The sequence below is a fragment of the Camelus dromedarius genome, chromosome 3 (genome assembly GCF_036321535.1).
Source record: "Camelus dromedarius isolate mCamDro1 chromosome 3, mCamDro1.pat, whole genome shotgun sequence".
NCBI lineage: Eukaryota > Metazoa > Chordata > Mammalia > Artiodactyla > Camelidae > Camelus > Camelus dromedarius.
Genome location: NC_087438.1, coordinates 113,992,121 through 114,019,958, shown reverse-complemented (window position 1 = coordinate 114,019,958; position 27,838 = coordinate 113,992,121). Strand labels below are relative to the sequence as shown.

Here is a 27,838-nt window from a genome sequence, read left to right as displayed (position 1 = left end):
AATGTCTAAGATCCCTTTCAACCTTAAGGCTGGACTTCCCCATTATTTAAAATGTGCTAATGGAGCTATTGGTTATTTAAATAATTTAGTGTTGCCTTTTGTATCAGCCATATATTCGCTTTTATTCTTTAATACACACAAATCTTAAAGGAATAGATCATGGTTACATATGGTCAAGGAACATATTTTTAGATGTTACCACAAAAGCATTTGTGACTTGGATCCTAAAATATCTGCACACAATGTGAATGGTTATAGAAAATAAAACTTCCTTTTTCTGAATATCATTCATGGTACGTAAATAAGGCGATCATTTTATCATCACAGGTGGCCAAGCATACCTTCATAAGCTCAAAAAATGCACGTATTTGATTTGGTGGAGAAATCGCAATAGATCAAATACCCTATGTGAAGCTATAAACCCAGTGACGCGCCGGAGCTGACGTCCCATGACAGCCTATCGAGGGGATCTTTTCCCAACTCCATCAGTGAAGTCACATCTGCAACTTGAAATCAGCCACAGTGGGACTATTTGCACCACGGAAGTTAGCAAACACTGCAGATTTTTTTCCCCCAGAAAGTCAGTTATTAACTATTTATCAGACACCTCTGTATTCCTTTATCATTCACTCCATGTATTACTATATTTTTGAATAAGCCATTTGAAAATGACCATCATATCCCATTACTCCTTAACACATAAGTGTATATTTTCTTAAAAGAAGAACATTCTTCCACATCAAAATCAGGAAATTAACGTTTATCCAACGCTACTATCTGATCCAGAGGTATTTTTTCCAAGTGTCTCTTTTTTCTCCAAATAATATCTTTGGTAGGTCTAGAATCTCACCCAGTGTCACCTATAACATTTGTTTGTCATAGTCTCCTTCAGTTGGAAACAATTTCTTAGTCTTAATTTATCTTTTTTTTTTTTCTGACCTTGACCTTTTTGAAGAGTATCAGCTGGTTTGTCCAATGTTCCATCCTGATGCATAAACTTTGGGGGCAGGAATACCTCAAAAGTTATGCTGTTGTATTCCTCTCACTGCACTGTATCAGGAGACACATCACATAAATTCATGGCATATCTGGTGATGTTAAGTCGTCACTTGGTTAAGATGGTGTCTGCCAGGCTCCTTCACTGTAAAGCTGATGTGTTTCGTACTTTTGAAATAAGTAGTATTTTGTGTTGAGACTTTCTCCTCTCCCCCATTTATTTATGCTTATCAGTGTAGATATACATAAGTGTAGATTCCTATTTTATTCAATCTGTAACTGCCATTAATTACTTTGATGGTCAAATTTGGCCAGTGGGAGTCCCTTCAGGCTGGCTTTTCTCTCCAGTTGACATCCCCCCATCATTCTTGGAGGACTTCCGTACTTTGCAGTAGAAGATATTTTAGACCCCTTCTGCTGTATTTCTTTTTCTTTTTTTTTTCAACACCTTCAAGCTGTTAACTCAATTCTGACACCATTTACCTAGAGATAGTGTCAGATCCCACAGGTTAAGGGCTCAGTCCTACAAGGCTCCCCCTTCTCCTCACAGACCAGTTGCAAGTCCAGGTTGCCTGTGCTTCTGGCTGACCCACTGTAAACTGGAGATGCCCAAGACCCTTGCCTTGGATTCTATTAATTTGTTAGAACAGCTCACAGAACTCAGGAAAAGAGTTTACTAACTAGACAGCTGGTTTACTATAAAATGATAGAGCTCATGAACCAGACGGAAGACATACATAGAGGAAGGTATGCGGGAAGGGGCACAGAGCTTCCCTGCTCTCTCTGAGCACCTCTCCAAGTGTTCGCCAACCTGAAAGCTCTCTGAACCCAGTCTTTTGGGGTTTTTATGGAAAGACTTCATTACATAGGCATGACTGCCTATGTAATCACTGGCACTCCAATGGTGACTGAACTCCAGCCCCCCTCCCCTCCGTAAGGTAAGGGATGGGGATGGGGCTAAATCACAGCCCTCTGATCACATAGCTGGTTCCCCTGGAAACCAGTCCCTTCCTTACTGGCTTTCCAAGATTATCTCATTTAACATAAACTCAGGTGTGGTTAAAAGAGGCTTGTTATGAATATCCAAAGACACCCTTATCAGTCTTATCACTTAGGAAATTCCAAGGGTTTAGAAGCTCAGTTCTAAAATTTAGATTGAAGACCAAATAAATACTTCTTAATATAAATCAGATTATCACAACCATCTTGTATTTTCCCTGCCCCAGCCCTGGACTCCGCCATTTCTCCAAGTAGTCTTGGTTCCTTTTAGTGGTAAATAGTACTAAAAAAACCAAGTTCTGGGTGACAGGTGTGCTCATTGCTATAGGGGTGTTATTGATTTTAAGCCTTCAAAGCAGACAGACCTAGGAACTATACATATGTGCACACACTATCTTCCTTTCTATCTATCTATCTATCTATCTATCTATCTATCTATCTATCTATCTATCTATCTATCATATGTGTGTTCCATTTATTACATAGTAAAAACCACGAGTTCACAATTACTTTCATTCTCTCCTTTCCCCTTTCTGTATTTTTTTTATTTCCTTTCTCTGACTGAAGAAACCTCTCAGCACACTTAGTAAATTTTCTTATTTCATCAACTCCTTGTTGAACAATTCTTGTCACTATTCATTTTAATGTTCAAATTGTCCCAGAATTGAGCAGCTTCGACCTAGCTCCTTCTTGCTATGACCCCACCAGTTTTTGAGCACATTTGTACATTAGGCAGAAGATGTTCCAGATTTACCTGTGCATTCTCTGCTCCATGCCCGGAACTCACCATTTCTCCAAGTTCATTTCAGTGGGAATCGACATTGAAAACTAGGATCTGAGCCCTGTGTGAACTCATTGCTTATGAATGAGGTGGTGTTGTTCCTAGACCTTCCTAGAGCTGGAAAATATATACAAAAATATTAAAATATACAAAGTAACTGATACTTCTACCCTTGTCCAATAAAGTTTCTCCTCTGCTTGCCCCATTTCGGTTTCTTTCCCTTCTTCCACAGTGAACACCGTGGCAACATGAATCTTTTTTTTTCTCTCTCATTTGCTCTATCCTACAATACACACAAATGAGCTTTGGAATTACCTGTTTGTTGTTGTTTTTTTTTAAGAAAATCATATTCATACACGTGCACACACGAGTCTACAGAGGCAAAGGTCACCCTTTGCCCCTTTTCTGCTGCACTGAGGCTTTGCTGGCAGTTTGATGTCGATGCAGACACTGGGGTCGGCGTGTTTGCTTACTCTAGAGGAAGCGGGAGGGCAAAGCAGGAGCCGGGCATCCAGGAAGCCGCCGGGGACCCGGTCCTGCGGTCACGAGAGCGCGCCGCGCCACAGGCCCAGGGCGGGGTCCTAGGGCTCATAGGGTTGTATATAGGCGTCACTGGCCTCCTCTTCTTCGGGGACGCAGGTCCCTCTAACTGGCAACGGGCAGATGGTGAGCGGATCTGGATGTTCGCTGCCGTCGTGGGCTCTGGGCCTGAAATACGCGCACAGCGCCCCCGAGAACTTGTCGGTGAAGGTGAAGATGTGCGAGCCGTCGGACACGTTGAAAAAGGACAGCTTCCCCGCGTCGCAGTCCAGGAGGACGCCCACGCGCCGGGGCGGCACGCGCACGGCGAGGGCCACGCGGTGCGGGTCCAGGACGAAGTACTCGCAGCCGTTCCACAGCCCCAGCACCCAGTAGCCGAGCGCCGGGCTCAGGCGCGCGGGCGCCGCGCGCGGCCCCGCGGCCAGGCACGCGCCCAGGAACCAGCGGCTGCGGCGGCCCACGTGCACCTCCCAGTAGTGGCGGCCCCGGGAGAAGCGCTCCTGGCTCAGCACGCACGTCTGCTCGGAGAAGCGCTGAGGGTCGCCCGGCGCCGTCCTGCGGGAGGACACGCTCTTGCCATCCTCTGAGACCTCCAGGCTGGGGTGGGCGGAGCCAGGATCCAAGGTCACGTCCACTGCGCAGAGGCACAGGGTTAGTGCCCCCACCCCAACCCCAACCCAACCCCATCCCCTTTCCGCCGACAGGCAAACCTCGAGTTCTCCCTATGGAGCATGGATGGAATAGTCACCTCCTCTCCCGAAGCCCCTCCTCCCCCCATCCCGGGACTGAAGGGGCATGTGAGTCACTCCCTAGCTTTTGAAACTGATGAGCGGAGTCCCATTTCTTTCCTGAACTAGAAGGTTCCTGAATTCCAATGGTGCCACGCAAAGCAGGGATGGCCAGTGAGGTAGGTTTGTGGCGATGGAGGCGAGCTCACTTTCCTCAAGACCTCGTCAACGGCAAGGAGCTCAGAGCTGGTTCTGTTCTCGGTAACGATGAGCTCTGGGCCTCGGTTTTACAGCAATTTTAGGACTTTAAAACTGAAGGGGACCTCTGAGATCATCTAGTCCAGTACTCTGCACTGCAACACCCCACCCCCGTGAAAAGCACCCCCATATAGTGGATGATAACCAGAGGACCCCTCGGTCAGATGACCTGGGAGTTTCCTTATAAACTCTGTATTCTCTCCGGCAAACACGCCCTTAGTAGCAGCCTATCTGCCTGATGGAAACAAACCTAGTAAAACCCAGAAAGCTACGTGCTTGTGGGAGCATGTGTGTGCACACAAACGTGTGCCTGTGTGAGTGCAATCCCGAGTGCATACGAGCACGTAAGTGTGCAGGCATATGTGTCATGTCGTGTGTGTGTGTGCGTGTGTGTGTGTGTGCAAGTGGGCTTGTGTGTCTGTGTGTGCACGCCCCATACATGGCCCCTGGACAGACCCGTCCTCTAATCTCAGATCTTGACACCTTTCTTCTGATTAAGATTCAGTTCCTTGGCTTCAGTTACCTGCATGTTGTTGGGCTGCTCTCCACTCTGAAACCAAACAGAGAGGAAAAAGAGGCTCAGAGATCTGAGTCAGTAACTCTGGAACTCTGAGCGGGGCTCAAGATGCATGATGGACGCCTACAACCCAAATAAGCTCGTTCCCACCATGATAGCTGGTTTGGATCCAGACTGGTCTGGGTCCACCACAGCATCTCCCCAGGAATTTGGGATCGGGTAGGGGGCTGGTATCAGTGCTGGGTTATACCAAAGCTGTGTGCAGGGAATGGCGGGGGGGTGGGGGGTGGGGTGGGGCGACAGAGAATGTAGGCAAATACCAATACAAGCAGTTGTGGGGTGCCTTTGAAGGATGGAAATGAAGCCTCAATCTCTGCCTGGCTCAGTCCCCAAGAGGCTCCAGCTGAGCCTGGCTCCTCTCTGAAGAGGTCCCCCAAACATCTTATCTTGCCCTTTTTCTTATGAGCCATCCTTGTGGATTTCTGTTTTATCTTGTATTTTACAACAAAGAGATTACCAAAGTCATAAAATGCAAAAGCAATGGAAGACATTTTCAGAGCCCCGTCAACTTACAGCAAGGCCTTTCAACCCTGATTTTTGCATCAGAATAACCAGTAGAACTTTTAAAATATACAGTTCTTGCATAGAATAACTCAATTCTATAAGGATGTCAGTTCTCCCTAAATATCACTATAAATTGAGAGCAACCCATGGAAAACTACTTTTGGATTTTTTTTTAAGGAACTTCATGCATTTATCCTTGAGGTTATATTTTAAAAAGATCCATTAACTTCAAAAAAAGGAAGGGGAAATGGAGGAGAACTTGTACTTTCAGGTTCTTTAAAAGCCACAGGAGTAAAAACAATGAAGTAACAGGTGGCCAAAAGACAGAAAGACAGACCCAACAAGACATAGCAATTGAATTTAGTGAATTGAAATGCACTGAAGGTGGTGCCCACATCAATGGGAAAATCACAAGTGGGTAGTAGGTGGCATTGGGAAAACTGACCCTATATTTAAAGAAAAATTACTAGATTCTCACCTAACAGCACATAAAACGGTGAATTTTAGATCGATTAAAAACCTACGCATAATGTATATAAAGTGAATAGGAGAAAATTTAAGAGAATATTTTTGTGACCTAAGTGTGAGGAAGATCTGCTTCCAACAAAACTTCAAAAACATAATCCATAAGGTAAAAATGTGACTAATTCAACTTTCTCAAAATTAATTATTTTTTAACTGTTTTAAATTTTTTATTTTAATTTTTTAGGCTTTTTTAGGGGGGTAGGTAATTAGGTTTATTTCATCTATCTATCTATCTATCTATCTATCTATCTATCTATCTATCTAAACAGAGGTACTAAGGATTGAACCCAGGACCTTGTGCATGCTAAGCATGCACTTTACCACTGAGCTATACCCTCTGCACCAAATTTAATTATTTTTTAATAAGGGGCACCATTGGACAAAGCTAATAGCAGCTGACAGAATAGAAGAAGGAATTTACAAAGTGTAATACCAATGAGGGATTAATATCTTATATATGTCATATTATATGATGATGATAATAATAATATTGCATGAGGGCCTCCTGCAAACCAAATGGCTCTATATCTCAGCATTGACACCAGTTTCCTCCAGGGCTGGTGAATCAACAAGAAAATAATAGCAATGCCATAAGAAAAATGGGCAAAGAACATGAATATTCAGAAGAGGGAGCCCCCAAAGCCAGCTAGCATATAAAGTGATGCTTCAACTTTTTAATGTCCAGAGGAATGCAGACCAAAAGAACCATTACTTACTCTTGTTGACTGGTGAATTTAGGAAGCTGGCTCACAAGGGATGTGGGCGCATGGAGCCTGTATACACAGCTGGTGGAGAATGATGGCACTACCTTCAGGGGACCCCTCTATCCCACTTAAGGACACATCCCCTGTGGGCCAGCAATTCCCCTCTTGAGTATACGTCCCAGAGAAATCTCCACACAGGGCCAGAAAGCAGCACGTTTGAGGTTATTCATTCGGCACTGTTTGAGGTGGTGTGGAGTTAGAAGCAGGCTGGATGTCTACTCCAGGAGGGTGGCTGGGTAAAACGGAGTTTTCCGCCGCAAGGAGACACAGACTAGATCTACATGCGGCAGCAGGGAATGGATATAAAGACACAGTGATGAATGAGGAAAGCAGGGAACAGCGTGAGACTGTAAATGTCATTTGCAGGCACTAAAATGCATGTGCGCAAAACACATTCACATTTTGCAAGAATACATACAAAATATACACATTAGACTGATTGCTTTATGGGGGAAATAGAAGAAGGTCCAAGGAGAAATATTTACATATAAAGTGACATGCCTACTCCAGGACCATGAGTGACAGTCTTTGAGCGTGGACACCAGGGATCTGATGTGCAACCAGGATTGGCAGCAGTGATTTACTGTATGCTTATACCTCAGGACAAAATTAATAAATAGAAAAGTAAACCTTTAAAAATAAAAATACATAAAAATAAATATAAATACGTATTTAAAAATAAATATAAGCTATCCCAAGTGACATAGATTAATACATGTGTGTAACTGTGGAATAAAGCAGAGCCGGGGACTGCGATGCTGAGCTATAAATTGGACAGTGGGAAGGAAATGAGCTTAACTCACCAGCTTGGCCCTCTGCCCTTCTCCAGTCTGGAGCAGCCAAAGAAAAACAGAATTAGAACACCAGGTCCCTGCAGGCTTCCCTACCCACACATCAAATCTTACTCCCACCCCTGCTCCTGCCGCCCACACACACAGCCAGCTGGCTCCCAGCCTGGCCATCATACCTGGTTGGGAGGTGAGAAGAACACACACAGATAACCAGGCGCTAAAAGGTGGACAAGAAGAAACAGTTTGAAGAGCGATCACTTACCAAGCTCCATTTGAAGCTTCCCTGTAAGCAGAACACAGAGAAAATGTCAGCCTTTGGATGAGTGGAATCACCTTCCTAAGGCAGTTGGGCCAATGGAAAGAGTTTTCTTTGCCTTAAACCACTGCTCCATCCCAATCCCATCCCATCCCAATTACGGCACCACCCATCTACAAGATTTTTACTCCTCATCCTATTCTTTGCTCTAAGGCAGAAGTCTGCACAGAGCTGGGAAGGGAAACAGAGGGTTTTGGAATTTTTGTTTGTTTTTTTTTTTTTTTTTTTTAGTGGAAGTACTGGGGATTGAACCCAGGACCTTGTGTATGCTAAGCATGCGCTCTACCACTGAGCTATATCCACCCTCACTAGGAAAAGAGATCTTGATCGTGAGAAGCCTCTCTTGGGGACTCAGGTCTGGTTTGAAGAGGCTGCTTCTCATTTGCCCTGAAATCTTAAGCTTTTCTTGGGGAAGAAGTCCTGCATAAGTCCAGGCACGGAGCACACCCTGTGCGAGCCTCAGGGTCACTTACTGGGTGTATTATGTAAGGAACTGGGAGGACATCCCACTCAATTATTTCCCCTGGCCGATACCAAGACTGATATTTTGCCACTAGAAATGCATTCCTTTGATTTCTTCACTCTACATTCTCTTTTAATAGTGCTCCTGGGAGAGGCAGCACTATACACTAATTTGGACTATGGTGTTAATGACTTATTATGACTGTCTTTGTTGTTGTTGTTTGGTTGGTTGGTTTTGTCGTTTGTTTGCTTTCCCCTGCCTGACCAGGTAGACTGCAAGACAGTTTTCTCCAACTTCACTATTTTGTCTGGAGTGTTACTGGGGCAGGCAAGGTGGTTCTTGAGGTCTTCCCCAACCCATGGTGGCCTTCTCCTCCATCCCCTCTTCCTTTGGATTCACTCCCTCCTGCTCCCCTCATGGTTTCTGGGTGCTGAGTCCCTGGGGCATAACGTGGATTGGATAAATTACTTTCACTTTGGTGCAAATTAAAGATACCATCATTCCAGTGACACTTGCATTAAAAACAGGACATCCCAGGAAGACGAACCAGAGGGTGTAGACCTGTAATGGTGGAATTGTAACTGAATCATATAATTTGCAGAGGAGGGCCTGGCAGAGTCTATCCAAAGGGTCTTCGGTCAGGCATCCTGGGCAGGTATGCACAGGCCCATTTGGGAGTGGAACAGCAGGCGGGGATGGATTTAGAATTAGATCATTGCCACCCATTGCTCTCCAAAGGGGTCCTAAAATCTCTGACCTTTTTTTTTTTTTAAAGCACATCTGCTCTGGATTACCCCACTAGCCCACAGCCACCACTGTGGGCACAGCACCCAGAGCTTATCCAGCTCAGCTGTGAGTTTTCCTGGAGAAAGAAATGAAGAGAAGCGGAAAAGCCCCATCAGTCAAGGCCTTGCTTCCCCCAAATGCACAGACTGGGAGCCCCGTGTGCTCAGGAGAACGAGTCAGAGTTGGACGCGCAGGAGGAGTGGGCTGCAAGGCAGGAGAAGTGGAGGAAAACCTCTGCTGCACCCTCTCTGTGCCCTGCTCACAAGCCTCCCAGTGTGACCTACGCGTCCTCACCCGGTGTCCCCACATCTGCTGGGCAGGGATGGGGGTGAAGAGTGCACCTTTCCCCCTGCTTACCTTTGTCTTTCTCTGCCTGCTTCTTCAGCTTTTCTGAAAGAAAGAAGGGGAGCAGGCTTGAATGTGTGGACTCCCCTGCCTGTTTCCGTGTCCCGTTCCAGCCCTGCCTCCAGGCAGAATGGGCCCTCCGCGGTGCCCCACTATGGCCACCACTGCCACCACTTCCCTCCTGGGCAAAGCCAGCTCCAGGAGGGCAGCCCCCATGCCTGCCTGGTACCTTGAGACCTCCGTTGCTTCTCAAAGAAGCATAGCGCCAGTATTGTGAGGAGAGCCAGGAGTAGCAGCAGTCCCACCAGAGTCCCGAAGAAAATGCTCTTCCAGAGGGATGTTCTAAGTAAAAATACATCTGCAAAACACCCCACATAGAGTTGTCTTGATTTAGTCATCACTACACACTAAGCGACAAGAGTAGTTTGGATACTGAGTACCAGAAAACCTTTCGAGTGATCAGTTGGGTCCTTCCTGGGCCCCTACATTAGCCATCTGTAAAATGGGCATGAGAGCTACTGTGCAGTGCCCTGGGGAAGTGGCACCCAGGGAACAGAGGAGGACTTGAACTTGCTAGTGCCAAGGGGAGAGTACTGCAAACTGAAGGATGCGAAAGGAAGGAGTGATGGGCCCCGCCCAGTTCTCCAGCTTGGAATGTCTGTGACCACAGCCCTGACCTCCCTCTGTTTCTTCCCACTCTTGTTTTACATCTGAAGGACATAAGAGCCCACGGGGTTGATATCTGAAACCCAGTGAATCGTTGCTGCCTACCAGCTCTGAGGAATCTACACGTCATCTCCCCGATTCTTGCAGAATGCGGCACAAGGCTTGCAAGGACAGTGGTCAGACGGTAAAGATATAGTGCAAAAATGGAGAGTAACCCTTCAGAAACTCTTGTGGCCATTTAGTAGAATATTTTTGTGTCTGTTGAAGGTAATTATAAGAAATCGGTGCTTTTATCTCAGTGGTCTTTAAAATCCTTTTTTCTTTGTATTTTTTTTTATCATGGTAAAATATACATAACACAAAATTTACTATCAATCATTTTAAGCTTATAATTCAGTGGCATTAAGGATATAAACATGGTTGTACATCCATCACCACCATAAATTTTTTTATCTTCCCAAACTGAAACTCTGTGCTCATGAAACACTAACTCCTCATTCCCCTGACCCTCAGTCCCTAGAAACTTCTATCCTACTTTCCCTCTCTGTGACTTGGCTATTCTGGGTACGTCATATAAAGAGAATCATACAATATGTGTCCTTTTGTGTCTGGCTTATTTCACTTAACATAATGTGTTCCTTTGTTTTTTAATTTTATTCTTCTGGTACTGCATTTTTATTGTCCTGGTCAAAAGTATTGGGCCACAAAGGATTGGTCCTTCAGCACAGATGCACTGACCTAGGGGTTAAAGAGCTCAGGGTCCTATGGCTCCCTGATCTGCAATCTTCACTTTGTCCCTCTATTCCAGCCTGTCCTGCACTCTTCCAGCTCCTCCAGTAGCTACACACATTTCCATCTCAGGACCTTTGCACTTGCTGTCCCCTCTACCAGAGGGGCCTCTACCTGAATGGCCTCCCTGCTTATAACCAGGTGACTCACACTTTTTACCAAGGATAAGAACAAATCTAAAAATTGGATTTCCCCTGGTGCAAAAAGGGAAAGAGATGCCCCTTTCCCTTTTCTTAGAGTATTTCCTTTAGAAAACTTGTTAAGTTCTTTCTGTATCTTCTTGAGATGTATATAAATCTTTTTGAAAGCTAAGCCCCTTCCCAGCTTTATAACCCAGGAATACTTTTCTTAAGGAGCTCGGAGCCATCTCTTTGAAATGGAAACATCAAGGATAAAGCGCCCCTATCTCCAGGTCTCCTGGGAGTTTCGCTTAGGCACCTGGTTCCAGGTCATAATTATACGCTCGTCATGGAGATACAAGATGTCCTATTTCTCCTTTGGATAAATACAATTAGCTAACATAGATGTTACCAGTTACCCAATTACCAGGTGACTTTTGGGTGAACTGTGTGTGACACGTGGTTCTGTCAAGTCTTCTTACCTGAGGACAAGTTATCATTTATAAGGGTGAGATTTTTTTTTTTCTTTTGTGATAATATTAACTGTTGATTTGGGCCAATGTGAAACATGGCCCATTTGTTAGGTTTATCCTCAAGACTTAAAACAGTAGGGGCCATGAACATTAAATCCTTCAGGGGGCAGGGGTGCCTCATAAGAGAACATTCATCTTAGATAATGTCCTCACTTTCAACTCATTGCCTAGCAGTCTTCTTCCCTGATCCACCACTTTGAAACCCATATGTACACCCTGCCCCACCTTAGCACTCTTGTCTGCTTCCTGTTTCTTGCTCTCACCTAACCTAACACCCTCTAAGGTGTGCTGTAATGTATGCTTTTTTTAAAATATATATAAACATTTCTTTATTGAGTTATAGTCATTTCACAATGTTGTGTCAAATTCCACTGTAGAGCACAATTTTTCAGCTATATATGAACGTGCATACATTCATTGTCACATTCTCTTTCACTGTGAGTGTAATTTACTCTTTTGTGTGTGTGTGTGTGTTTGTTTGTTGGGGGTGAGGTGAGTACATTTATTTATTTATTTATCTTTTAAATGGCGGTACTGGGGATTGAACCCAGGGCCTCGTGCATGCTAAGCACATGCTGTACCACTGAGCTGTCCCCTCCCTCCTAATTTATTCTTTTGTATGTCTATTTCCCCCACTGGAATGGGAACCTGAGGTCAGGGGTTTGGGGAACATTGTGAGTGCTCAGTAAATATTGTCTGAGGGACAAAATTAGGAATGCCTGGGCTCTCATAATGACATCTAGTGAGTACTTTCTTGATTTTAGCATGGTCTTTGGCTCCTAATGTTGGCTTTCTGGGGCCTCCTCCAATTACTGTGTGGGTTGTCAGCGGTACTCTCAGGAGGTTCCTGATGTCATTGCTGAATTTTCAGGGGTCAAGTTTAGTCCACCCCACACACAGCCAGGCCCTCGTGCCACTGTATCCCAGTAGATGGCCTTTGGAGTAATGGACACCGAGGACCTGAAGACTGGGAAGATGAGGGTGCGCTGGCACCCACTGACCTGCTATGTGGACCACAAACTCTTTCTTCTGGCCCAGGAAGGAGTTCTGGATGGAGCAGGACACGTTGTTGTGGGTCCCCTCTAGGACGATCACAGATGTTTCCAGCCTGAACAGGCCTTGGGCGTCCTTGACAATGGCTTCAGTCTGCGGAGTCAGGCAGCGTCCCTGATGGTCTCTCCACTGAACCTGCGGCTTGGGGTACCAGCCACTGGAAGTGCACCTTAGCTGGATGCCTCCATCTTTGAAGCCCTCAAGGGAGATATGAGGGTCCGAGCCCAGCCCTGTGAGAGACAGGAGGAGTGGGAAAGGTCAGACTCCTTCCCAGAAGTTGTATGTGAAGTTCATGCCACCATGCACCGTTTGCAGTCACCCATTAGGCATCATGACTGTGACTGCTCCTAACACATGTGTGGGCTGGCAGCCCTCCACCTATGGATTATAACTGACAGTCTAAATCAGTGGTGGCATGTGGGGGACAGGACTACTTCTGAAAGGCATTTGGAAATAAGGAGGAGGCCATTTGGCCAGGAAGAGCTACTGGTATTTAGTCATATAATGTAAGGGACAGTGGCCCTAGGATGAAGAAAAATCCCACCGGGCACCACAAATTTCAACAGATTGTCCTCTCTCTCTTGAATTCCACCAGAGCTCAAGTCCCTTTGTTACATATACTACTTTATCTCTCTATCCAAGTGGAGCTAGCTTTATATTTGGGATGTGCAGAACATTGTCATGTTCAAATTGTTTAAAGGATAAAACTTTAAAAAGTATATCAAAAAAGCCCCAGGCCTTTCTCCATTCTTTCCATCCCCTTTCATTGGCTTCTAGTTTATCCTTCCTGTGTTTCTTTTGTGCAGTGTTTCTCCTCCTTTCTTACACAAAAGCTAACATGCTGTAGAACTTCCTTTGCATCTTTTGTGTCTTTAAAACATCCTAGAAATCATTCCACATCAGCTTAGAGCTCATGCCCATTTCTTCAGCTGCATAGCATGATGGACCGTACTCGGAACCTAAGCTTGGACATTTAGGGAGTTTCCACTGTAGTACAATGACAAATGATGCCACAAAAATAAACTTATACATATATGTCTTTTCCATATTGGAGCTGTGGGAGGTGTATCGTCAGGGTCAACTCCTAGAGGTGGGATTGCTGCTCAAAGGGTTGAGATACAGGCACTTCTGGTAGCTATTGCCAAATCCCCCCGCACTGGGGCTTCTGGGGCTTCGGGACTTTGAACTCCATCAGCAAGGTAGGAGAGGGCCTGCTTCCTCCCACCTCCACCAAGAGTGTGTGGTCCAACAGCTGAATGTTTGCCAATCTGATGGGTAAAAAAAATTGCATCTCTGTAGCTTTCATCTGCCTTTTTCTCACTATGAGTAAAATCTCACCATGAGTAAAAGTAATTATCTTTCATACATTTAAGGGCCATTGGTGTATCTTCTTTATGAGCATTTCGTTTGTTCATTTTCTAAAAAAACCTTTCCTTTTAATAGTTTTTTTTTAATTAGAGATATTTTTCCCTTTCTCTATATTTCTCTATCTTTTCTTGTTTGTTTCTTAAAATTTTTTTTCCTTTAACGGAGATACTGGGGATTGAACCCAGGACCTTGCGCCTGCTAAGCACTCTACCACTGAGCTATACCCACCCTTCTTTGTCTCCTCTTAAGCTCTATCCAAATGGACGCTTTTCTCCTCTCCTCTGGGGCTTGACCAAGTCACGCACCTGCTACCTCCAGCTCCCAGATCGCTTCCCCGGAGAAGTCGCCGGAGGAGAAGCCGCACCCGTAGGTACCCTCATCTTCGGGGGTGACGCGGTGGAGACGCAGGCTCACGCTGCCGTCCGCGATGTCGTCCTTAACCAGCTCGGTCCTGTTCTGGTACTGCGCCATCTGCTGGCCGTAGAGCTCCCGACGCCCCTGGTACAAGTGCACCACGTCAGCGGCCTGGCTGCGGAACCAGAGGATCTCCATGTCCTCGGCGTCCAGGTACGGCGACAGGTGACACGGGAATTCCACCTCATCCCCGACGTGCGCCAGGACGAATTCCCCAGGGCCTACCACCGTGAAGTTCTCTAGGATGAGAACCCAGACAGTGGTCAAAATCAGCTCTCCTCAAATATGTTTTATTGCAGCTCGGAAATCTACAGTAAACCATTCAAATGACAAAGGTGAGATACTCTACAGGACAGCCGGTCGCGTTTCTTGAACGAGTAATTGTCATGAAAAAATTGAATGTGCCACATTAGAAAAATACACAAGGAAATTTGTGGTTCTGGACTGGTAGCTGGTTTGAACCAACGGGCTTCCAACAGTATTTTGGGGACAGCTATGTAAATATGGCCAGGGCATCAAATGAAACTGAATCTTTGGCAAAAAAAAAAAAACAAAAAAAAACCAAAAACCAAAAAACAAAACAAAAAAGCAAGTTTCAGAACCATAGGTACACTATGCTCTTACTTGATTAAAAAATGACATATTTGCATAAATGTACAGAACAAAAGATTTGAAAGGAGATAGACGAAATTGTTGATGGTGATAATTTGTGTGTGGTGGGTATAGATGTGTTCCCATTTTTGCTTTGTCTGATTTTCTAATGTTATATAATGCACATGGACAGCTTCTGTGATAACAAAGGGTATTCAGATAATCTGCGGGGAGCTCCCTGCTTCATGGGCTTTCCTATCTAAGGCCAAATCCTGCCTCTGAGATTTTTATCACCAGGATCTTTCATTTGATCATCCTCTTCAGTGATGTCTCCATATGGCTCCTCTGCTCCCTGTTTTCTGCAATTCCTATGAGAGTTGCTATTCCTGCTGCAGTGCCTTTGCACATGCCGTTCCCTGCCACCTGGCACATCTTCGTTCTTCCCTCTGGCCTCTGTGCACCCCCTTTCCTTCTTTCAAAGCTCAGCTTAACCCTACCCCAATTTTTTCCTCCATGAATCCCTCCCATCCTTCACTCTGCCCATACAGCATGGGGGCTCCTTTCTTTGTTCATTCCATTTGAGACACCTTGTTGGCCACTCGGGGTAGACCTGACGCCCTTCCTACCAGCTTCCCTCTCCAGGTTCTCTCCAGCTGTTGCTGCCCCCACACCTGACGGCTGGCCCACTTCCTGGGCACACCTTGCCTTAGTTTACTCTTCTTCTGTCATCTTCCAGGAGAATCTACATCCTGCAAGGCTCTACTCAAATAGCACCTCCTCTCCATGGCCCTTCTTGGCTTTTCTGGAGAAAACCAATTGGTCTAGTAGCTATGCTCCCAAATCTTTGGGTACATTTTTCTCGCCGCCCTGGTCACACAGCTGGATAGGCGGTTATGTCATGTCCGTCCTCCTGTCTTGAACTGTGCCTAGTCACCTTGGTATCCCTGCTTTCCAGCTCAGGGGAATTGCATTTGCATAATTAGTTTACACTCTCTGTTAATTGCTTCTTTCATGAGGGATTGTAAGACAGGGGTCCCTCAATCGTGTGGCAGCTAACGGTGAAAAAGAATGCAACAGTGAATATATGTATGTTCATGTATAACTGAAAAATTGTGCTGAACACTGGAAATCGACACAACGTTGTAAACTGACTATAACTCAATTAAAAAAAAAAAAAAAAGATGGGTCCCTGTTGCCTTTCCAAAGCTATGGCTTATATGCAGGAGTGGAGTTAAAAAATTCTTTCCAACAAATTCAGCCTAAACACAGACCAATAAGAATTTTCTGGCACCCTCCTCCCATGCCGTCTGCCATGCTTGTGAACTGTGGGGCTGTGGGTGGCTGGAGGGATGGCAGAGGAGCACTGTGGGGCTGGATGGGGCTCAGGGGCCGGGGCTCCTTAACACCTGGGGTGGCAATCTTGTATTTTAGCCCCAGGCACAGCCTGGTCTGAGGCTACGAGACCTCAGCCCTGGGAACCCCTGTAGGAGGGTTGGGCAGAAGCTGAGGTGCTCACATCCTGGCTGGCTGGGCTGCCGACTGGACATATTACCTGAGTTCACCTCCCCCGGCTGGAGGAGGAGGAGGTGGAGGAGGTGAGCGAGGAAGACGAGACTGCGGGACAGCCGTACTTGCTGGTAGGGGTCCAGGAAGACTGGGAAATCCACCATTTTCTTCAGCGGTGGGGGCCACCTGTTAGAGGGACAAAGAGGTGCTGGAGTGCCACAGGGGAGCTGGAACTCCACGCGTCAGGTCACTGGGTGCCTGTCATTGCCTCAGTGATTTTTTTTTTTTTTTTTTGTCCTGTGCTTACAAGCTCCAGCGCCTGGCTTCTTTTCAATAACAGCCAGATCTGAAAGCCACTTCTCATTTTAACAGGTGGCCCTGCTCATGGTGTTGTCGGCTGTGCTTGGACTCACAGAGCTGTGAGAGGACAAGGCCAAAGGGTCCCAGAGGAAGCAGCTTCTGAGCTTCCCATTGTTTGGGAGCCAGGAATAGAGCCACACATTGTGTAGGGGCTGAGCTGGGACTGAGTGACTTTGCTCAAACAAAGGGAAATCTATAAGGACTCCCAGATGTATTTCCATTCTTTGCTCCCACTTCCCTTTGACCTGGAACATCAGGTCCACAAAAGAGAGGAACATACACAGAGTTCTAATCTTTCCAAAGTGGGATGCATGCCTGACTGCCTTTTAACTTCAACCACACCTAGGATATTTTCCTCCAGCCCTGAGACCTCAGATAGAGCCCCCAGGAGGTCAGCTGGTGGCTGTCCCTGAGTCAGTAGTGTCTCCGAGGCCACAGCGATGCAGCCATCCCATCTAGCCCTCCCCATGCCCCGTCTGTGGTCCAGGAGCCCAGCCCCAGCGCACACAAGGGCTGTCCCCTCTCACTCCTGATGCCCCTTTGGAACCTGCGGGAATGCCTCCCAGTCTGAGAGCCAGGGAGCCCGGGCAGCTGACGCATCTCAGCAGACATACAAGCTGCTTGACATTCCTCCTCTATTTACTTGTAGGACTTTAGACAGGTTGTGTAACTTGCTGAACCTCGATTTCTTTGCTAGAACAATGGAAGGAGCCAGCTTGGCTCAGAGGGTTAATAAGCCTCCCATGGCTGGGTGCTCTTTAAAGAAAAGTCAGCTCCTCTCTCTGCCGTCATCTTCCAAACACCTGCTCTCTGCTCTCCATCTCCTTCCAGAGACTGTATCCCTCTCCTTTCACTCCATCACAGCACCCCCAGAGCAGAAAGGCCTGCCGTGGAGCAGTTTCTACCCTGCAGCTACCCACCCTTCCATCTCCCTTCTCCCTCCGTCTGCCACCCCACTCCACTGTTTGGTTTTCCTTTTCCCGCAGACTGGCGAGGCAGCATGAGTTCCTGGGGTCCTGAGCCATCGGCAGTATCACCATTGGGGTGTAGGTGCAGGACTTTAAAAGCCACTGCTGGGTTATGCAGCCCAAGGTCTGAGGAGGTGCGTGGGTGAGTTCATGGAGGGGAGGCTCCCTGAGCGATCCCTGAGCCGGAAGGGCCTTGACCGACAAGACCACAGCGTGAGGGTGGGACAATGGCCTGTGAGTTCAGTGGGCCGGGGAGCTGTGGGCCCCCCTGGAGCTCACACCCAGGTGGGAAGGCAGAGGGGCAAGTTGGGGCGGCCCCATCTGTGCTTCAGATAGGGCCTCTCAGGGAGGAGCTTGGAGTCCCATCTGAAGGGAACCTGGCTGTTTTGTTTTTTGGGGATCACTGTTCAGGCAATAACCAGCAGAACAGGTGCCTTGGGCCAGAACCTGGGCTCCAGCTGGACCGTCTAGCCTCCTGCCCTCTTGGCTGATGGCAGGGATGTGTCTGCGACAAGCCTGGAAACTGGCAGCAAAAGAGCCCAGGGCAGAGGGTCCACACTGGCTGTGTGTTTTCTCTCTCTCTCCCTGTTCCCTTCTCTTCTCTTTTGCGCCTCAGTCTTTGCTTCTGGACCATGACGGTGAAGCCATAAGGGTATATCAGCAACAGCGTAGCGAATGCCTTCCAAAACAGCAGGGCTCAGAGAGTGTGTCTGGATCCTTCTGGATCAGCTGGACTTGGAGGAATTAGTCAAGACTTGTGTTAGCAGACATGGAATACAGGTTTGTGGTTGCCGGGGGGTGGGGATAAACTGGGAGTTCGAGATTTGCAGATACTGACTGGTGTATATCAAATAGATAAACAAGTTTATACTTGTATAGCACAGGGAACTATATTCAATATCTTGTAGTAGCTCATGGAGAAAAAGAATATGAGAACGAATAGATGTATGTTCCTGTATGACTGAAGCATTGTGCTGTACACCAGAAATTGACGCAACACCGTAAGCCGACTATAACTCAAAAAAAAAAAAAAAAAAAAAAGACAGTCAGTGTGTCCCAGACCCTGCAATTACTTTCAGGACTGCAGTTCTCCGTTGTGATACACCCATGTGATTTCAGTCACTGACGCTGCAGGGGGAGGAGGGCATAAGTACGCACACACGCACGCACACACGCTTGTACCCACAGTAATAAAAACTAACACAAATTGAGCAATTACTATCTGCCAAGCACTTACCCATATCAGAATTATTTATTACTATTATTATAGGTCCAAATTACAGAGGCATGGGGAGGGGAGGCCCGGTGACTTGCCCTGCACACCCAGCGAGAAGGTGGTGAAGTGGGGGTTCCTCCCAAGCTCTGCGCTTCGCTGGATACAGATTTCTCACCAGCTGTGTTGTGGGTCAAGCCTGGGTGCACCCTCAGTCCTCCTGTTCCCCAGACTGTGACCCCTGTTAGGCACCCTGCCTGCTCACAGGCTCCTGTGCTCACTCTTACAGCATTTCACATGCACTGAAGCAGTGGCCTGAGTCCTTCCCGTCCCCAAGTAAAATAAAGTAATATAAAAAATCAGAAAAAATCCACTTCCAATAGAACAATTTAAAACCAGGGTTTCGCTCAGATCTCGTCGACAGCGTCTTCTGAGGCAGGAAAGAGTGCCTCGTGGTCCCTTTTCCTCCAACACTCAAAGACCAGTCTTGAAAGTCTTGGAGGGAGATGGTCTGAAGGGACTTCCGAGGGGCTGAATGCCCCTTCCTGCTCTAAAGGGCACCCTCCTCCCCACTTACTGCCTGAAGCCTGCCTTTTCCAACCTCCCTCTGCAGTTGAAAGGCTCTGATCCTTACTCCTCAGAGGGGAAACACCTGATTTTAGCTATTTGCACCACCGTGTAAATGGATTTCAGAGTCTTTTTCTGATGGGGAGGTTTTGCCCGGGAACGGTGGGAAGCTGGACACGTTGCATATTTGGGGAAGACGGGGGAAGGATGGAGAGGACGGGGGTCTCAGGCTGGAGCTAGGCTTTGCTGGAGGGGTTCATGCTCCCTCCTCTCCAGGGAGCCTCTGAAGACACAAGGAGGAGTAAGGGTCATGCATGCTGATGTCAAAGAAATGCTGCTGGAATGCGGATACATCCTCTCAAGCCTCTTTCCTCTTCCTTCTTCTTTCCTTCTCAACTTCTCCCTGACCCCACTCCAACTCCACTCCAGTTTTCTCCTCTTGCTGCTCTAATTCCTAACAACGCTTGTGTTCTCTTGATCTCCAGTCCCTTAGCTCTTGAGTCTCTCTTTAAAGATTTTTTTTTTTTTTTTGGCTTTTGTTAGTTTTGCAAGCCCGGGTTGTGTGTGTGCGTCGCCCTTCTCCCATTCCCTGTGTCCTAAGCTGCAAGCTCCCAGAGGTAGGGCTTTTGCAGCCTTGCACCCGCTTCCCTTCCAGCACCCGCTGCAATGCTTTGCCCTCCACAAACTGTCAATTAATGCTCACTGGCTTGCTTTGGTTTGATTTTAATAGACCCACAGAGGGTTTCCACCTCTAGTCTCTAAGGGAGATAAGTTGCCCCCAGAAGGGACCCTCCGTGAGGCTTCAGATGGCTTGAAGGGCAAATGGAACATGTCGGAATCCTTCCTTTTCAGATGCAGCTGCCTGAATGGCCATCTCCCCTTGAACACACCCTGTCCTGCAGCCAGGCTCAGCTGATAAGATACTGCCAATCCATCTTGTGCTCTCTCCTTGGTTAGCCCTCATTTTCTGCATCCCATTTCTGAAAGGTGGAGGTTTAGACAGGCATTGAGAATGAGCCACACACATACCTGGAAGGTAGCAGCAAAGGGTCTGAAATGGCAGATGAATCCTGCTGATTTCAACTCCCTGCAAAGGGGACAATTGTGAAGTGTCCTGGTCCCAGCTGTGAAGGTCCCCTAGACAGGCCGGCAGCACAGTTGACGGAGGCCAGCTCCTCTGTGGCAGAATTACCCACCCACCTTCCTCCTTAAGACACATGCTACTTGCTCTGCCCTTTGCTATAAAAACCAAGATGGACAGAACAAAACGAGGAAGTCTCTGTCACATCCTGCCCGTGTGAGGAAAAAAATCATGAATTGAATTGTCGTGGAAAACTTCCCTCCAAGGTCTTCTAAGGAGAGGAGAGAGGAGAGGCGAGGTATCTGGGATTTTTCTAGAGGCTGCAAACTGCAGAGACTCAGAGCAGGGAGAAAACGCTCCAGCTGGCTTTTCAGGATCTCTGGGGCTCCAGGGAGGCAGGACGGCCATGCCTGGCTAGCCCCTCTCTCGTCGCCATCACAGCAAATGATACAGAGACTGGACAGGAATATCCATGAACCAAGAGTTAGGAAAGGTTTGGTGCCCACCTCTTAACCAGCTACACCAACCTCTGCAAGGTAAGAATACGGTGGGGTGCTCTACCTGGATTTCTCCAATGGAATGGGGCTCAAAAAAGAAGCATTACTCCACCCCACCCCATTTTGCTATATGCCACTGAGACAGGATGGAAGGGGGCAGGGCACAGCCATTCAAGGCATGCTACAGCAATTAGCATCAAAATGGTGAAAGATTCAACCCCCAGGAGGCCTTGAGGCTCAAATGATGAGACATTTAACTTCTAGTCGATCGTGAGCTTCATTATACGCTCATTGTAATATATTCACATGGTGAATAACATGCCCACAGGCACCATGGCGGTCCCAGGACTAGCCACAAAAGGTCAAAGAGTGGGCAATGGCCAACTTCCTGGGAATCCCAGCCCCTTCCCCAGGCTACTTAGACTGGCCCTTCCACTTAGCATATTAAGCCACCAAGCCCATAAAAAACCGGCAACACGGCGCCTCTCTCTCCCTCTTCGGAGACCGCCCACACTGTCTATGGAGTGTGCGTACCTACTTTTAATCTGAGCACCCAACCCCCACACCTTGTGGCCTTTCTCTTGCCTTTCAATGTATCTCTCTGAATAAATCTACCTTTACTCATCTGTGGCTCGCTCTTGAATTCTTTCCTGCGCAAAGCCAAGGACCCACACTTGGCGGGGCATGTCCCAGGGGCTCAGCTGAGACCTGGGACACGGCCCTCCTCACGCCCCACTCTGTTTTCCTGCATCACCACTACGCAACTTTGGTGTTAGTGGGAAGGAAGTACAGTGGACCAAGGTGCCAGCCACCCGGCTGTACCCCCACACTGACATCCTTCCCAGGGGACAAGTCAGAGCTATGGCACGGGGTAACTAAAGCATATGTAGAACTCCCAGAAATGCCCGATATGTGGAGAGGGGCTTGTGCAGGTGTTAGGGTTCTGGGCTAGGGGTGGGGGTGAAGACCGTGGGTTTTGGGGCGCCAACTTGAAGGAGGCGTTCCATATTCAGGCAGATGGGTGCATACATCCTAGGCTTATGCATGCTTAAAGACATCCCAGGACAGCCAAGAAGGCTGCGTGGTGAGCTCAAATGGTGGGTTCAGGTCCCTGGGGCCAGGGAGACAGAGGGGAGCTCAGGGACAGATTAAACATGAAATTGATGCTAAGTACAGAGCAGCATCAGGGAGATGATGGAGGTGAGGAGAAGGGAACAGACAATCTGAGTCAGGGAGGGGATTAGCATGTATGGGGCAGAAAAAGGCTATGGGCTTGCCACGAGAGTTTATGAAACTCACCAATGGAAGGGAAGCCTGGACAAAAGTAGTTGGGATCAAATTGCAAAGGACGTTTCGTTCCACACAGGGAAGTACAACATGGTTCTGAGGGGCAGCCAAGGGCCTTTTGGAAGTTTAAGGGACCTGAAGTGGTTCAGGCTAGAGAAAAAAATGGTGGTTGCACAGAGGGGCTATTTGGAAAGGTTAATCCAGAGCTTTTCACTGCCCTTCCCCTGCGGTCCTCACACCACGTGGGGAGACGTGAGTGTGTCGCAGGAGGAATGCAAAGGCAGCAGGCAGAGCCCACTTCTGTGGCTTCCAGACACAGCCCTGCTGGGACATCGTAGGGAGACCCCACCTGCCACTCTCTGCACCCCAGGGTGCATCCTCTAGCAGGAACGGGGCTCCGTGTCCCGAATCACAAGCTGCATATGGGCACCTCCATTTCAAGGCCTCTAGAAACGCATGTGTGACCATATTCAAAATCAGGGTGAGCACTGGACTCCTGGAGGGCTGCAAGTGGAAGGGAAGGACCCTCAGCTGCCCTTGGACAGTGGGGAACCCACCCTGTTACAGCCTGTCCATTGGGCCCCTTAGGCCGATTGTCCTTGGTGTCCATCAGCCCTCACCACGAGGTTGTCTGAGGGAATCTGGGGGTCCTGCAGTGCTGACTGATGCCTGCCGAGGCCCTGCGACATGCCCCACCCCCCCGCCCCGCCCAGACTTCCAGCTCTTAGGCGTCCACTTGCTCCTTTTCAGGAGATAAAGTCCTGACATGTGTCTGCCTTAGCAGAACTAACATCTGGGAAACGGCTAGCCTCACCGCAGCTCAGGCCGACTTGCCCCAGCCCACATTTCCTCCTTACCGGAGTCGTCAATCCCACTGCCTTGCATGTGTCAGTCCATGTCTCCATCTTACTGGAGTTGTAATTCCACTATCTTTCCGTATACCAAAGCCCCCTACCTCACTGACAGCCAATCAGAAGGCTGGCCCCCTATCCCTTTGTGTTCCCAGCCCCTTACCCAATAAAAGACCCTGCACGCTCACAGTTAGGGCTCACACAGGCACCTCTCATCTGTGTGGCCTGCTGTTGCCTGTATCAACGTGTCTATTAAACTTTCCTTTATTCTTAAACTTCTCCTTGCCTTTGGTGAATTCTTTGACCGCCCACAACACCGACCCTCCAGGTCCCCCAAAAGGCCCCACAGCTGGGACAACACACCAACTCCTGAGCAGACCCCAGGAGGGAAACTGGAGGAGGGAACAAAGAGACTAGAAAGAGAGGTCAGCTCCTGCATGGAGTGTAGGAGACAGGAGATCTCAGAGATCGCCTCGCCCAAGTTCCTTCCTGCACAATGCAGAGGTCAAGCTGCAGAGGATGAGTGACTCCACCAGCCTCCCTACAGCCTGGGAGCAGTTCTGAGACTCTGCCCCGAGTAGGGCCAAGGGCTGCTCATGGACATAGTATCTCTGTTTGGATTTGGCTCTGAAGCCTGCAAGGGACACTTCAGACCATCACACCCCCATTGCTCTGTGCACCGTTAGCGTCTGATATGCAGAAATTCTTGTTACACCAAAAACTGCTGCAGTGAGTGTCTTCTGTGCATTTGTGTAATTATATCCTTTGAACAGAAGGGGATTTCTGGATCACAGGGAACATGCATTTAAGGTTTTGATGACTACCTTCCAAAAATGGTGTGCTGATTGGTACATTTAGCAACAGGGTATAATGGTGCCCATCTTTGTGCATTTTCTTTTTTTGCATCGTTTTTCATTGAAGTATAGTCTGTTTACAATGTTGTGTCAGTTTCTGGGGTACAGCATAGTGATTCAGTCATACATATACACACATACGTTATTTTTCACATTCTTTTTCATTACAGGTTACTACAAGATATTGAATATACTTCCCTGTGCTATGAAGTATAAACTTGTTGTTTATCTATTTTATATTATAGCAGTTTGTATCTGCAAATTTTGAACTCCCAATTTATCCCCTCCTGCCCTCCTTACCCCCGGTAAGCGTAAGTTTTTCTTTATGTCTATGAGTCTGTTTCTCTTTTGTAATTAAGTTTATTTGTGTCTTTTTTAAAAAATTCTACATGTAAGTGACATCATATGGTATTTTTCTTTCTCGTTCTGGCTTATTTCACTTAGAGTGACGATCTCCAGGTCCATCCATGTTCCTGCAAGTGGAGTTATTTTATTCCTTTTCATGTGTGCACACTATTAATAAACACTGATGTCATAAATCTTTTGCACTTTGCTCGGTTTATTTTAGTGTGCCTTTTCCTATCTCTAGCTCATGTTTCTGGCCCACCTGTATTTCAGGTCTGTGAGTTGTCTGTTCCATCTCATTTATATTGGATTGTTTATCTTTTCTTATTGATTTGAAGGTGTTCTTTCTTTTGGATAGTGACTAAAATTATTTTACCCATTGCTTGTGTTTTAACTTGATTTATGGCATTTTCGCCTTAGAGAGATACAAAATTTTATTTTATTTTTTAAAATTTATTTTTATTTATTTATTTTTTTAACGGAGATCCTTGGGATTGAACGCGGGACCTTGTGCGTGTTAAGCATGCGCTCTACCACTGAGCTGTACCGTCCCCCTGAGATGTAAAATTTTAAGGTAGATAAACGTGCTAATCATTTATTTTATAGCTTCTGGGGTCTGTTTCATATCTTGAGTATAAATATGATTTTCAACAATAGACACATGATACAAATATTTCTAGTATCTGCTGATAATTCTATAGGATTTGTTTCATGGATATTCATCAGGAGTGTGTATATGTATGTGTGCTGGGGGAATGTAAGGTTTCCAAAGGAAAGCAAATGTCATACCACTTGCTAGAAAAACTGCAGTTTCTCCCGCGATGGAAGCGGCATCTTTATTACTTGCAACGTTTCCATGCAAGGTTGCGTCTGTTGCCAGAGCCTCTATTCTGTTCACCTACTCATTCCTTCCCACATCAGAAACACACTGTTTCAGTGACATTGTAAGATTTGACGGGCATCTCACTTCTGGTTATGCTTCCTTTTCTAATGGGCCAGAGGTACGTTTGCTTTTCCACTCAAACTCCAGAATCTTCTCTATTTTTCAAAATAAACATCATGGGATTTGCGTTGGAGTAACTGACATCTTTATGTCACTCTCTCACCCAAGAACATAGTCCACTTTTTGTCCTTCAATATAGTCTTTCAGTTTTCGCCTTCAGGCACATTGATGGTTAAGATTTTTTTCTCCTAGGTCTTATTTCATAGATTGGCTATCATGAGAGAAACTTTAAAGTGTCCTTATTCTTTATTGCTAGTGTATGGGGAATAAATCATTGTCTTCTTGTTTATATCTGGCACATGATTGGCCTTTCAAGCTCTCTTCTCAGTTCAAGTAATTTTCCAGTTGGTTCTCTTGGGTTTTCTAGGTAGACAGCTTTATCACCTGCAAGAAATAAATTCTATTTCAATATTTATGCTTTACATTGGTGATGATGTGGAAGAAAGAGAACCCTTGCACACTGTTGGTGGGAATGTAAACTGGTGCAGCCACTATGGGAAACAGTATGGAAGTTCCTCAAAAAGTGAAAAATTGAACTACCATATGATCCAGTAATTCCATTCCTGGGTATTTATCTGAAGGAAACAAAACACTAACCTGAAAAGATACATGTACCCTCATGTTCACAGGATTATTTACAACAGCCAAGACATGGAAGCCACCTAAAAGTCTATCAATGGATGAAAGGATAAAGAAAAAATATATATACCTGCCATTTGTGAGAACATGGATCGGCCTTGAGAACATTATGCTAAGTGAAATAAGTCAGACAAATATCATGTGATCTCGCTTACACGTGGAGCTGAGAAAAAAATCACAGATACAGAGAACAGGTTGGTGGTTACCAGAAGCAGGGGTTGGGGTGTGTGTGAAAAGGGTGAAGACAGTCAAAGGTACAAACTTCCAGTTATAAAGTAAATAAGTCTAGGGATGTATGTATAACATGGTGACTATACTTAATAATACTATATTGCATGGTTGAAAGTTGCTAAGAGAATAGAGTTTAAAAGTTATCATCACAAGGAAAAACATTGTAACTACATGTGGTAGTGGATGTTAACTAGACTTATTGTGGTGATCATTTCACATTGCATATAAATATCAAACCATTATGTTGTCCACCTGAAACTAATATCATGTTGTATGTCAATTATCCCTCAATAAAATAAAATATGAAAATCAAAGTATAAAAATACATGCTTTAAAATCATGAAACAGACCCCAGAAACTATAAATTATTGACATATTTATTTACGTTAAAATTTTACATCTAAGATGAAAGGTACCACAAATAAATAAAGTTAGACCACAAATAATGGGTAAAATACCTACCACAAGGTAAAATCTTGGTCTTTTGATAAAGGAACTTAATTTGTCACAATCAGTGTAATTCCTGATTTGCTTTGAGTTTTTTTTGTCCTCTTATTTTACGTTCCTATGGAACATGCTATCTTCGTGTTTCTTTTCTTTCCTGACTGGGTGGATCATAGAATTTTCTTTCTTTGTGCCCCCTCTAGTGGTTTGAAAGTTCTGTAACCTACTTCTATGTAATTACTCTTAAAAATGTACAAACTTGTTTTGTTTTGTTTTTTTTCCTCAATGTTTAGATGTGCTGGTCACTTCTCAATAGGACAAAAAATTATGCATGCTATTACATCTTTACCTTTCTTTATCCCCCTCCAAACTTCCAGATTTGGTTGAAATCATCTGTAAGCGCTGTTTCAGATGCTTAATTTTAAATACCGTTTTTTTCTTTCTTCTATTTTAGGTACTACTTTCTAACAATTACATTAAAAATCATGGTTGCATCAGCAGTATAGTAGCAATCGGTACTTTGGGCATTTTTGTTGACCGTAACTGTTTTTGTATTGAAGTCTCATCTTCTTTATCTTTCCTTGGGTGCGTTTTGCTTGAAATATCCTGCAGTATTTTATTTCCATAAATGTTACTTCAGTAGTATTGTTTCTCTGATTCCTGTCATTTCTGAAAATCCTCTTTCACTTTCTTAGTTAAAAGATGATTGTTCAACTTAACTATAAAACAGAAACAGACTCACAGACATAGAATACAGACTTGTGGTTGCCAGAGGGGAGGTGGGTGTGAAGGGACAGACTGGGAGTTCGAGATTTATAGATACTGACAGGTATGTATAGAATAGATAAACAAGTTTATACTGTATAGCACAGGGAAATATATTCAAGGTCTTGTAGTAGCTCATGGTGGAAAAAGAATATGAAAATGAATATATGTATGTTCATGTATGACTGAAAAATTGTGCTGTCCACCGGAAATTGACACAACATTGTAAAGTGACTATAACTCAATAAAAAAAGATGATTGTTCAAAAAGAATATGAAAATGAATAAATGTATGTATATGTATGACTGAAACATTATGCTG

General features: G+C 45.9%; 1 protein-coding gene across 2 annotated transcripts; it reads right to left on the bottom strand.

The window, feature by feature from the left end:
• Positions 1–112: 112 nt before the first annotated feature.
• BTNL9 (butyrophilin like 9) lies at positions 113–20,741 on the bottom strand. 2 transcript variants are annotated; one of them, XM_010997896.3, is made up of 10 exons: positions 20,550–20,741; positions 16,459–16,598; positions 14,207–14,554; positions 12,482–12,763; positions 9,603–9,731; positions 9,386–9,418; positions 7,726–7,746; positions 7,476–7,502; positions 4,826–4,852; positions 113–3,950 (listed from the first exon to the last, which is right to left on the bottom strand). In XM_010997896.3, exons 2-10 carry the CDS (start codon positions 16,574–16,576, stop codon positions 3,358–3,360), a joined length of 1,578 nt encoding a protein of 525 aa, XP_010996198.3. In that variant the 5' UTR covers positions 16,577–16,598; positions 20,550–20,741; the 3' UTR covers positions 113–3,357. The 2 variants fall into 2 exon arrangements, with proteins under 2 accessions (XP_010996198.3, XP_064340597.1); XM_064484527.1 differs by having other exon boundaries at positions 3,773–3,913.
• Between the last annotated feature and the right edge of the window lie 7,097 nt (positions 20,742–27,838).